Raw genomic sequence first — 13387 nt, 5'->3', positions numbered from 1 at the left:
GTGAGTCTGAGAGAGGGAGTGAGTGTGAGAGAGGGAGTGAGTGTGAGAGAGGGAGTGAGTGTGAGAGAGGGAGTGAGTGTGAGAGAGGGAGAGTGTGAGAGAGGGAGTGAGTGTGAGAGAGGGAGTGAGTGTGAGAGAGGGAGTGAGTGTGAGAGAGGGAGTGAGTGTGAGAGAGGGAGTGAGTGTGAGAGAGGGAGTGAGTGTGAGAGAGGGAGTGAGTGTGAGAGAGGGAGTGAGTGTGAGAGAGGGAGTGAGTGTGAGAGAGGGAGTGAGTGTGAGAGAGGGAGTGAGTGTGAGAGAGGGAGTGAGTGTGAGAGAGGGAGTGAGTGTGAGAGAGGGAGTGAGTGTGAGAGAGGGAGTGAGTGTGAGAGAGGGAGTGAGTGTGAGAGAGGGAGTGAGTGTGAGAGAGGGAGTGAGTGTGAGAGAGGGAGTGAGTGTGAGAGAGGGAGTGAGTGTGAGAGAGGGAGTGAGTGTGAGAGAGGGAGTGAGTGTGAGAGAGGGAGTGAGTGTGAGAGAGGGAGTGAGTGTGAGAGAGGGAGTGAGTGTGAGAGAGGGAGTGAGTGTGAGAGAGGGAGTGAGTGTGAGAGAGGGAGTGAGTGTGAGAGAGGGAGTGAGTGTGAGAGAGGGAGTGAGTGTGAGAGAGGGAGTGAGTGTGAGAGAGGGAGTGAGTGTGAGAGAGGGAGTGAGTGTGAGAGAGGGAGTGAGTGTGAGAGAGGGAGTGAGTGTGAGAGAGGGAGTGAGTGTGAGAGAGGGAGTGAGTGTGAGAGAGGGAGTGAGTGTGAGTGAGGGAGTGGGTGTGTGAGTGAGGGAGTGGGTGTGTGAGTGAGGGAGTGGGTGTGTGAGTGAGGGAGTGGGGGTGTGAGTGAGGGAGTGGGGGTGTGAGTGAGGGAGTGGGGGTGTGAGTGAGGGAGTGGGGGTGTGAGTGAGGGAGTGGGGTGTGAGTGAGGGAGTGGGGGTGTGAGTGAGGGAGTGGGGGTGTGAGTGGGGGTGTGAGTGAGGGAGTGGGGGTGTGAGTGGGGGTGTGAGTGAGGGAGTGGGGGTGTGTGAGAGAGGGAGTGAGTGAGGGAGCTGGTGTGTGAGAGGGAGTGAGTGTGAGAGAGGGAGTGAGTGTGTAAGAGAGGGAGTGAATGTGTGAGAAAGGGGGTGTGCGTGTACGCAAGAGGGGGTGAGTCCATGTGTGAGAGAGGAGGGTGAGTACGTGTGAGAGATGAGGGTGGGTGCGTGTGTATGAGGGGGAGGAGGGTGAGGGCACGTATTAGAGAGAGGAGTGAATGCATGTGTGAGAGAGAGGGATGAGTTCATGTGTGAGAGGGGGGTGAGTGTGTGTGTGAGAGAGGGGTGAGTGTGCGTGAGAGAAAAGGGTGAGTGTGGTAAACCACGTTTTTGTATTATATGCATGGTACTGTATTGTACATGCCTGGGCTTGTCCAGGCTGGCTCCGCCCGTGGCTCCTCCCCTCAGGCTTCTGTATAAAAGTCCAAAGATGTGCGGGTTAGGTGGATTGGCCATGCTAAATTGCCCGTAGTGTCCTAAAATGTAAGGTTAAGGGGGGATTGTTGGGTTACGGGTATAGGGTGGATATGTGGGTTTGAGTGGGGTGATTATTGCTCGGCACAACATCGAGGGCCGGAGGGCCTGTTCTGTGCTGTACTGTTCTAAAAGTGGAAAGTCTCCGCCTCCGGACCCAGTTCGGGTCCAGAGGCAGAAGGCTTGCTGTTTAGTGTATTAAAGCCTCAGTTACGTTTATCACTCGTCATCTATTATTGATGGTGTCTCAATTTAATACACTAAACTTCTAAAGATGGACTCTTCACTCAAGATGAACTCCGCACTCAAGCCTGATCGTTTGGAACTGGACCTACAAGCAGCTGACGCTACAGAGACTTTTGAACACTGGCTAAGCTGCTTCGAGGCGTAGCTCGCATCCTTCAACAAAGACTTCACAGACCTCCAGAAGAAGCACGTCCTCCACGTACGTGTGAGCCCAAGAGTCTTTAACCTCATCAGGGACGCCCCCTCGTACGCGGAGGCAATGACGCTGCTAAAAGGACATTACGTGAAATCCGTTAACCAGGTATATGCTAGGCACCTCCTCACCACAAGACGCCAACGCCCTGGGGAATCAGTCGCGGAATTCCTGTGTGCCTTGCGTATCCTCTGCCGGAACTGTGACTGCCAGGCGATATCGGCTACCCAGCACGCGGAGATGCTGATCAGGGACGCCTACATCGCGGGCATGCACTCCAACTATATCCGCCAGCGATTATTAGAAGGGGGGACACTCAGCCTCGCAGAGACAGTACAACTCACTGGAGATGGCCTCCCAGAACATGGGGGCCTACACCTCCGACTGCGCGGCACCCTTGTGGGTGCAGCCATGAACTGACCCAGGTGCGATGCAAGCCTGCGCCACACGGCGGGCCGCCAACGCCAGAGGTCCGAAGTGCTACTTCTGTGGCCAGAGTAATCGCCCCCCGACAACGCTGCCCGCCACGGAACACAACTTGTAACAGCTGTGGGAAGAAGGGCCACTTCGCAAAAGCCTGCCAGGCCCGACCCACCCCCTAAATCTTCTAGGCCCAGCAGCGCTGCCTGCTCCCTATCGGGGCCACCCCCAGCTGCTGCGCCACACACCGTGTGCAACCCGTCGGCGCCGCTATCTTTAATTTCGGCCGACATGTGCGACCCACGGGGGGGTGCCATCTTGGAAGCCATCATGCTCCCCCTCCGCCACGTGCGACTCATGGGGCCGCCATCTTGGGACCACTCCGCACCTCCCGGGAGCCCTGCTCACCCGACCATACGCTGGCCGCCGCTACCTCCGACCGGCCTACCGATCACCATCCAACTCTCGCCTTGTCACACTCGACCATTCCCGGCCGCACCACCTCACGAAGTCCACGATGACCGTCCGGATCAATGGGCACAAGACAGCCTGTCTCTTCTACTCTGGGAGCACAGACAGCTTAATTCATCCAGACACAGTAAGGCGCTGCACCCTCCCCATCCTACCCGCGACCCAGAAAATCTCCCTGGCTTCCGGATCTGCAGCCTCGCGACCCTTAAGTTAGCCCCACCCTCCCTCTTCGCAAACCTCACCCCGGACTGTAAGCCTGCCGCTATCAGAAGCAGACGCTACAGTGCCCAGGACATGGCCTTCATCAGGTCGGAGATCCAGCGTCTCTGCGAGAAGGGATCATTGAGGCTAGTAACAGCCCCTGAAGAGCCCAAGTGGTGGTCGTCAAGAATGGGGAGAAGCACCGGATGGTCATCGACTATAGTCAGACCATTAGCCGGTACACGCAGCTTGATGAGTGCCCCCTCCCTCGCATATCTGACATGGTCAATCAGATTGCGCAGTATCGAGTCTTCTCTACAGTCGACTTGAAGTGTGCATACCACCAGCTCCCTATCCGCCCGGAGGACCACCAATACACTGCCTTCAAGGCAGATGGCCGCCTCTATCACTTCCTCAGGGTTCCCTTCGGCATCACCAACGGGGTCTCGGTCTTCCAAAGGGAAATGGACCGAATGGTTGACATGTACGGGCTGCGGGCCACGTTCTCGTACCTAAACAACTGTGGTGGTATGAATGTGAGCACTGCCATTGGTGCAGAGCATGGGTTTCCCATTGGCTCTAGCTGGTCATGTGCCTCTCGTCCGATTGGCTGGGACTAGTCATGTGACTGCTCACCAATTGGTTGAGAGGCAAATAGATCCCGCCTCCGAGGCGGGGTATAAGTACCCAGAGTTCCCGGTGGTCGGCCTTTCTCTGTAGTCGACCACCGGGCTAACAACTAGCTGATTAAAGCCACAGTTTGGATTTTAATCGTGTCTCGAGTCCAATTGATGGTACATCAATAACGTCACCATCTGCAGCCATGACCAGCAGGACCATGACGAGAACCTCTCCGGTGCTTCCTCCACACCACAAAACTCCTGAACCTAACATACAATAGAGAGAAATGCGTCTTTCGCACAACCCGTTTGGCCATCCTCGGCTATGTCGTGGAACACGGAGTCCTAGGGCCCCGACCCCATGCGCCCCCTCCTGGAATTTCCCCTGCCCCAAGGACCTGTAGAGATGCCTGGGGTTCTTCTCTTACTATACCCAGTGGGTCCCCAACTATGTGGACAAGGTCCGGCCACTGATCAAATCCACCATTTTTCCCCTGACGACTGAGGCCCGACTGGCCTTCAATTGCATCAAAGCAGACATTGCCAAAGCCGCGATGCATGCTGTGGACGAGTCCATCCCTTTCCAAGTGGAGAGCGATGCGACGGACTTTGCGCTGGCCGCTACACTCAACCAGGCGGGCAGGCCCGTGGCTTTCTTCTACCGTACCCTCCATGCCTCCGAAATTCGACACTCTTTCGTCAAAAAGGAAGCCCAAGCCATCATAGAAGCTGTGAGACATTGGAGCCATTACCTGGCCAGCAGGCGATTCACTCTCTTCACTAACCAACGGTCGGTTGCCTTTATGTTTAATAACACACAGCGGGGCAAATTCAAGAACGACAAGATCTTAAGGTGGAGGATCGAGCTCTCCACCTACAGCTATGATATCTTGTATCGTCCCGGGAAGCTCAATGAGCCCCCAGAGGCCCTCTCCCGCGGTACATGTGCCAGCACACAAGTAGACCGACTCCGGGCCCTCCATAACGGCCTCTGTCACCCGGGGTCACCCGGTTTTTCCATTTCATCAAGGCTCACAACCTGCCTTACTCCATTGAGGTCAGGTCCGTAACCAGGGACTGCCAGGTCTGCATGGAGTGCAAACCACACTTCTATCGGCCAGCCAGAGCACATCTGGTAAAGGCCTCCCGCCCCTTTGAGCACCCCAGCATGGACTTCAAAGGGTCCCTCTCCTCCACCAGCCGTATTGTGTACTTCCTCAACATCGTTGACGAGTACTCCAGATTCCCCTTCGTCATCCCTTGCTCTGACATGACCATAGCATCCGTTATCAAGGCCCTGCACAGTCTTTTCACCCTGTTTGGGTTCCCCGCCTACATCCACAGTGATTGGAGCTCCTCCTTTTATGAGCGACGAGCTGCATCAGTTCCTGTTCAACAAAGGCATCGTCTCCAGCAGGACGACCAGCTATAACCCCCGGAGAAACGGACAGGTGGAGAAGGAGAACGCAATGGTCTGGAAACCATCCTCCTGGCCCTAAGGTCGAAAAGTCTCCCAGTCTCCCGCTGGCAGGAGGTCCTCCCCAATGCGCTCCACTCCATCCAGTCGCTCCTCTGTACAGCCACTAACAAGACTCCTCATGAACGTATGTTTGCCTTCCCCAAGAAATCCACCTCCGGGGTCTCGCTCCCGTCTTGGCTGATAGTCCCGGGGCCCATCCTTCTCTGGAAGCATGCGAGGAGCCATAAAACCGACCCCCTCGTTGAGACGGTCCTGCTGCTCCATGCAAACCCCCAATATGCCTACGTGACACACCAGGACACGGTCTCCATTCGGAATTTGGCTCCTGCATGCTCCCCAACAACCATCACCACCACCCCCCACCCTACATCGTCTTCCCCTACCTCCGCCCACCTCCCTCACGAACTAACACGCGCAGGCCCACCGGCGACAAGCAACACCACCTCCGCCCGTACACCGCCCTCCCCTTCACCGACTCAACATCTGGGTGACGAAGAAGAAAAAAACAACACACTCCTGGACGCGCAGGTCTCGACGCCGGCGGCCACACCACAGCCAGGACTGAGGCGGTCACAGCGGAAGGTCAAGGCCCCCGACAGACTTGACCTTTAAGACCACTTCACCCCCGCTGGACTTTTTTTGAACAGGGGGTGAATGTGGTAAACCACGTTATTGTATTATATGCATGGTGCTGTGTTGTACATGCCTGGGCTTGTCCAGGCTGGCTCCGCCTGTGGCTCCTCCCCTCAGGCTTCTGTGTAAAAGTGGCAAGTCTCCGCCTCTGGACCCAGTTCGGGTCCAGAGGCAGGAGGCTTGCTGTTTAGTGTATTAAAGCCTCTGTTATGTTTATCACTCGTCGTCTGTTACTGATCGTGTATCAGTGAGTGCACGTGTGAGAGAGATGTGAGTGCATGAGAAAGGGGTTGAGTGCTCATGAGAGAGAGGCGGGTGAGTGCGTGAGAGAGAAGGAGTGAGTGTGTGTGAGAGAGGGAGAGAGTGTGTGTGAGAGAGGGAGAGAGTGTGTGTGAGAGAGGGCGAGAGTGTGTCAGAGGGAGTGTGTGCGAGGGGGGTGAGTGTGTGCGAGAGGGGGAGTGAGTGTGTGCGAGAAGAGGGGATGAGTGTGTGTATGAAAGGGGGTGAGTGTGTGTGTGTGAGAGGGGGTGTTATGTGCTAAGTCTGAGTTTGGGGGTGAGTGTATGAGAGAGGGTGAGTGTGTGAGAGAGGGTGTGTGTGTGAGGGGGTGAGTGCATGTGTGAGAAGGGGTGTGCGTGTGTGAGAGAGGAGGGTGAGTCCATGTGTGAGAGAGGAGGGTGAGTCCATGTGTGAGAGGAGGGTGAGTATGTGTGAGAGATGAGGGTGGGTGTGTGCGTGAGAGAGGGGGGTGAGTGCATATGTTAGAGGGGTGAGTGCATGTGTGAGAGAGAGGGATGTGTGCATGTGTGAGAGGGAGGTGAGTCCATGTGTGAGAGGGGAGGGTGAGTCCATGTGTGAGAGAGAAGGGTGTGTGGGAGAGAGGGGTGAGTGCGTGAGAGAAAGGGGTGGGTGCACGTGTGAGAGGGGTGAGTGTATATGAGAGAGAGAGATGTGAGTGCGTGAGAGAGGGGTTGAGTGCTCATGAGAGAGAGGCGGGTGAGTGCATGTGTCAGAGAGGGGGTGAGGGTAAATGTGTGAGAGGGGTTGAGTGTGTGTGTTGCGTTTCAAAGCGAGAGAGACACTCTCATGTGAGGGAGAGGTGCGTGTTGATGTGAGAATCAGCTTTCCAGCATCATTCCTCCCATTAAAAATGTTATAAGTTAAGACTTAAACATTTTTTTAATAAGAGCACTTCTTAATTATTACCAGACTATCCACTCCTAAAGTAGGTACTTATTCCAGGAGATAATATTAGGGAGCTATGATGGGTGGCTTGGCCAGAGGTTAGTGTGAGGGGGCCCTGTAGCTGATGACTGTGTGACTTTTCTTAATATATGCAGAGATATAGCTAGAAAAGACTCGTTTATATTTGATTTCTGTGTTTGCACATATTGCGTGGCAAAAAAAAAGGCGGCAACATTATGAGAATGCTTGGGCTTCCCTGTGCTCTTTAAGAGATCACCAGGGGTTCCGCGGTTCAAAATGTTTGGGAAACCCAAAGTAAAAGGAATAACAATGTCATTCAGAATTAATTCTTTAGTTGCCAAAACAACAAAATGTGAGTACAAAAGCATGCCTTTATTTAAGAAACAATGTTCTGGGTATTTCTTACTACACAAATGATGTAAAATCACAAATGTTTATGAACTTTTCTTAAGCAAAACACATCCATAAATGCAGGAAGCTCTCTAACAGCTTTGCCTGATGCTGTCTTTCAAACTAATGCCCAATGTAAAGCTGGCATTGCTGATTGGCTCCCCCTTATAGAATCTGCCTAATTTTCACTTTGAACTTCTTTTTAATAGACAGTTAATTGAACTGTCCATTAACAAATTGAAAATCTAACCCAAAACTTCTAAAGTTACCCATCTGTGAAGTGTCAAAAATATTAATGATTAATATAATTATTTCCCACCGTTGTGGATTTTGATTTTCATGCAATACTGTTCCAACCATGATTACAGCCACACAATTGTGGTTTCTTTTATATATGCCTCAAAGTAAACATTGTTATTTTAAGAAGTTTTTCTCTTCCAACCTCTGTACTTGGACAGTAAACAATATCTACTTTCACTATTTCATTTTTATATTTGGGATTTCCTTACAAACTGGAAAGTTCTGGGAGCAATATTGTAAAATAGTGAAGTGATTTAGCACTTCCTGTAAAATAACTGAAAGAAGTTTGTATCTTAAAAACACAGTAACTTCTAGACTATTTTGAACTGACATGATTACTGTTTCTACATGTCTACTTTTAGAAGTACTGAGGGAACTCAATATTTGTTTACATCTCTTTGACCAGAGGTTAGCCAGAGGTTTCCAACCACTCACCCAAATGGCCGTCAAATTATGCTCACCTATCTTTTGCCGTGGCTTCGTAACATTGAGCTGGTGGATGGTGGACTTCTTCCCATAACATCTAACCCACAAACTCCTGATGAACAAGCTAACTACAAAGAGGAGGAAATGATTGAGGAATATGGATTAAAAGGAAATGGCTGGGGGTCTCCACAGGCCACCTCTCTGGTTCTTAATAACCTCATGTATATGACTGCCAAGGTAATGTTTTATTTACTTTTTCTTTATCCATTCTTGAAATGTGGATGTCACTGGAAAGGCTAGCATTTGTTAACCATCTCTAGCTGCTCTTTAACTGAGTGACTTACTATGCTATGTCAAAGGGCATTTAAGAACCCACCTCTGTGGATCTGGAGTCACATGTAGACCAGACTAATTAAGGATGGCAGTTTCCCTTCCCTCAAGGACACTGGTGAACCAGATGGCTTCTTACAACAATCAATGATAGTTTTATGGTCACTATTATATCGACTAGCTTTCAATTCTAGGTTTATTCATTAAATTCAAATGCCACCAGGTACCATGGTGGAATTTGAACCCATGTCCCCAGAGCATAGCTTGGACCATGGGATTATCAGACCAGTGACATTACCACGGCAACACTATCTCCCTAAACTATGTACGCAAGAGGGAGCCTGCTATCTTAGTTGACCAGATGGTTAGAGTGTGGTGCTTAATATTAATAATAATAATAATAATCTTTGTCACAAGTAGACTTAGATTAACACTGCAATGAAGATACTGTGAAAATCCCCTAGTCTCCACATTCCGGCGCCTGTTCAGGTACACAGGGAGAATTCAGAATGTTCAAATTACCTAACAGCACGTCTTTCCGGACTTGTGGGAGGAAATCAGAGTACCCAGAGGAAACCCACGCACACACAGGGAGAACATGCAGACTCTGCACAGATAGTGACCCAAGCTGGAAATCGAAACTGGGACCCTGGAGCTGTGAAGCAACAGTGCTACCCACTGTGCTACCGTGCTCTCCTGCCAACAGCATGGGTTAACCCCTGTACTGGCTTAAGTAGTTCTTTGGGTCTGATTCTTCTCCTTCCCCATTGTGATATCATGGCATGAGCCATGAGTAGCAGTCTTCGGACAAGGACGCTACATGAAGAGAGAGAAGGTTATCGGGAGTAGGCGGGATGCAGATTTGAGGGCGCTATCAGATCAGCCGTGATCTTATGAAATGACGGAGCAGGCTCGAGGGGCTGAATGGCCTACTCCTGACATGAATTCTTTTTAAATTTTAGAGTACCTAATAATTTGTTTTTCCAATTAAGGGGCAATTCAGCATGGCCAATCACCTAATGTGCACATCCTTTGGGATGTGTGGGTAAAACCCACGCTGACACGGGGAGAATGGGCAAACTCCTCACAGACAATGACCTGGGACCGGGATCAAACCTGGAATCTCAGCGTCGTAAGGCAGTAGTGCTAACCACCATGCCATCCCGTATGACATGAATTTAATTAGATTTCCTCTTTATGCTAACAATGAAATTAATAAAGTTTGACATGTTGTATGAATTGGTTATATTTGCTCAATGATAATATTTTGGGGCGATTCTCCGAGCCCCGCGCCGGGACGCCCTGACGCCGGCGTGTGATTCTCCAAGGTGTGGAGAATCTGTGCCTATTGGCGGGGCTGCCAATTCCACGGCCCAGATGGGCCGAGCGGCCGCGTCAATACAACAGAGTCCCACTGCCGCCGTTCACCCCTGATTGCTGCCGGCGGGAACTCTGCAGGAACGTATGGGGGACGGCCTGTGGGGGAGGGAGGGGGGCTCCTTCACCGGGGGTAGCCTCCGATGGGGTCTGGCCCGCGTGAACCACTCCAGCGCCATGCTGGCCCCCTATGAGGGTCAGAATCGTATGTAACTGGGCCCGGTTCGCACCGTCGTGAAACGCGACGGCGTTCACGACGGCGCAAACTCTTGGACCCAATATTGGAGAATCGGCCCCATAATGTGGTTTTATAGCATACTGCTGGTGCCTTTTTTATTTCAATAAGTATAAAATAGTTTGTAGGGTAGAGTTTCAATTTAAAACATAGGCATGGAGTTCATTGGCTGGATTTTCATGTCCCCGTCTGTGTCAGAATGGAGGTGGGTAGAATTTTAAAATGGTGAAAAGGTAAGTGACTATTACATTGACCAGCACCGTGAAAGTGTTCAGATGCATCAAAATACTTTAAAGTGCTATTCTGAATTCAGCAGTAGTGAGATTCAGATTTGAATGTATCAATTTCCCTTTGGTTTTAATCTTTGCATCGATTGACCTGTTGAGCCATCTGTTCCACAACTTCAAGGGTAGATAATTGTGGACAATGACCGTCTGCAACAAATGAAACTCTAATATGTAAGAAAGGAGGGAGGAGAGAAAATGTGGACGTCAGTTCTCGGGAATATATTCAAATCTATTGTAAAGTATGTGATAACTGAACATTTAGAAAATAATGACCTGACGGGGCAGAGTTAGCATGGATTTATGAAAGGAAAATCATGTTTGACAAATCTGTTGGAATTTTTTGAGATATTAAAAAATATAAGTTTTAATATAAGTTTAAAATATAAGGGTGGACAAGAGGAATCCAGTGGATGTGGCGTATTTGGATTTTCAGAGGTTTTTGATTGGTCCCATGCAGGCGGTTAGTGAATAAAATTAGAGCACGTGGAATATCGGATAATATACTGGTATGGTTAATGAACCAAAGACAGAGTAATAATAAATAGGTCACTCACAGGTGGCAGGCTAGGACTAGTTTGGTCTCACAAGGATCAGTACTTGGGCTGCAGCTGTTCACCATCTGTATCATTGATTTGGACATGGGGACCAAATGCAATATTTCCATTTTTACAGATGACACAAAACTAGGTGGGAATGTGTGTTGTAAGGTTGCTGTAAAGAGACTTCAAGGTATTTGGACAGACTTGATGAGTGAATAAGAACATGGGAGATTAAATACAATATGAGGTTATCCCTTTCGTAGGAGGACTGGATAGGCAGAGTATTTCTTAAACGGTGAGTTATTGGGAACTGTTGATGTCCAAAGGGACCTGGGTGTCCTTGTTCATAAGTCACTGAAAGCTGACATGCAGCTGCAGCAAGCAATTAGGAAGGCAAACCATGTGTTGGACATTATTGCAAGAAAATTTGAGGATACAAATAAAGATTGTCTATAGATTTGGTCCCTTTACCTAAGGAAGGATATACTTGCCATAGTGAGAGTGCAATGGAGGTTCAGCAGACTAATCCCGGGGATGGTGTGTCTGCCCTTTGAGGAGACTGGGCCAGTATTTTCTAGAGTTTGGAAGAATGAGAGGTGTTGTGATTGAAACTTACAAAGTTCTTAAGGGACTAGACAGGATAGATGCAGAAAGTATGTTTCCCCTGACTAGGGGGGAACCAGAACCAAGGGACTCTTTCTCAGAATAATGGGCAAGCCATTTTGGACTGAGATGAAGAGGAATTTCTTCAATCAGTGAGTAGTAAATGTTTGGAATTCTGTGCCCCAGATGGATATGAAGTTCAGTAATTGTCATGTTCAAGGCAGTGATTGATATATTTCTGGATCCTAATTACATCAAGGGATCTGGGATAGTTGAATGGCGGAGTAGGCTCAAAGGGTTAAAAAGCCTACTCCTGCTCCTAGATTCCGAAGTTGAAAATCTACCACGATTGTAACGCATTTAGATAGTCAATCTTGGGGCGGGCATGAAAAACAGTGTTCAACGCGCCACCTGCAATGGCGGATTTTCACGCTATATTGTCCAATTCCCGCCGCATTAATTATGCACCCATGGGAAACACGCTGGTTTGCGGGCAGGTGGTGTCTCGTTTGCCTGCCTTGCCATGAGCTCACCGTTTCCTCATACTGAACACCATATTTTAATGGGACAGCATTTTTAATGTAGCCCAAGACTAGTCCATGGAAAATGTGGCTCCAAAAGGGAAAAAGCATGCCGCTCCAAAATGCGGTGACACTTCATCAGAATGCCTGCTGGATGCGGTCGAGGCCCAGCGTGATGTCCTCTAGCCCCTTGATGGCTAGATGAAGTTCACCAACCTCACCACTCCAGCTTGGCAGCAGTGTTAGTGCCAACACACCACAGAAAAGGAAGCCACCCAGTGCAGAAAGAGGATGTCTCAGCCGTGTCGCCAGGATAAGTAAACCATCTCATGACTCTCAACTCACACTCCAACCAGCCCACCATACATTCACTGGCATCTCACTGCCATCTGAGGGGGCATTCACACACACACATGCACAGCTTCATCTGGCCTCGTATCTTCTGAAGTTGGCGTCCTTAGCCTATCCACGGCTCTGCGCTCCACCCAAATATGGCAAGCATCCTTTTCAGCTGCCCTAGCATGTGACCTGCTCGCATTCTCTATCTTTATGCAGGAACATTGCACACAATTGAAGGAAGAAGTCTCAGACTATGGTGGAGTGGCCAAAAGCAAGGTCCTCACTCCCTAGGAGAATCGAGCTGGCGAGAACATGGACCATGCTTGTGCCGACAGTGAAGTGGACCGCACACACCCAAGTGAGGATCTTGCGCCTGCTCATCCTTCAGACAAACTTATCCCTCAGACAATCATACTCTGACTGCATTGTCCTGTTTTAGAGTTGCCTGCCATGCACTAATCATTTCTCTTTTCCTTCATAGGCACATCTGGAAAGCATTCAAGGGCGCCAGCCCAGACGACACCTTGAATGAGAAACCAGAGGAAAGCACCAAAGAAGATCCGTCACAGTGCTCACCTACACCCTGCAGCATCACAGAGACACACACCTCGGTGGGAACCTAGTTCTAGAGTCGGCTCGGTTCACAATCTGATGAGTACAGCACACCGTCCGGTCCACAGCAGGCGGAGGCAGGGACATCAGAGGTTGCCGACCCTCATAAGATTGCTGAAGGCCACTATTCTAGTTATATGTAGATGATAAGCCTTAGGACTTGGTCCTAACTCTGTTTAATGAGCTGCTGTGGACAATCCCAGGAACACCAGGAATGGATGTCAGCTGCATTGCAAACAGATGATGGAGGAATCCTTCTATGTTCAGACTGAGGTAATAACACCTGCATGGCAATGCACCTAGGCCAATACTAGGAGAACGGCAGCCGCCATGGACACCTGAATCCAAGACATCGATCCTGCACTGCACCAGGAGCTGTAGTCATTGGTGGCATCCATCAGCGGCTAAGCAAGTGAGGGACTGATCACCTA

General features: G+C 50.1%; 1 protein-coding gene across 4 annotated transcripts in view; it reads left to right on the top strand.

The window, feature by feature from the left end:
• The window catches only part of LOC119977793 (protein furry homolog), a 483675-nt gene that overhangs the window by 278321 nt on the left and 191967 nt on the right, over window positions 1-13387 (top strand). For all 4 annotated transcript variants that reach the window (XM_038819004.1, XM_038819002.1, XM_038819003.1 and 1 more), the window contains exon 32: window positions 8094-8350. In XM_038819004.1, coding sequence (XP_038674932.1) covers window positions 8094-8350 — 257 coding nt within the window. The remainder of the gene's footprint in view (window positions 1-8093; window positions 8351-13387) is intronic.

This window comes from Scyliorhinus canicula, chromosome 14, assembly GCF_902713615.1.
Source record: "Scyliorhinus canicula chromosome 14, sScyCan1.1, whole genome shotgun sequence".
Lineage (NCBI taxonomy): Eukaryota > Metazoa > Chordata > Chondrichthyes > Carcharhiniformes > Scyliorhinidae > Scyliorhinus > Scyliorhinus canicula.
The sequence above is the reverse complement of the archived record's forward strand: the minus strand, read 5'-3'. Positions and strand labels throughout refer to the sequence as shown.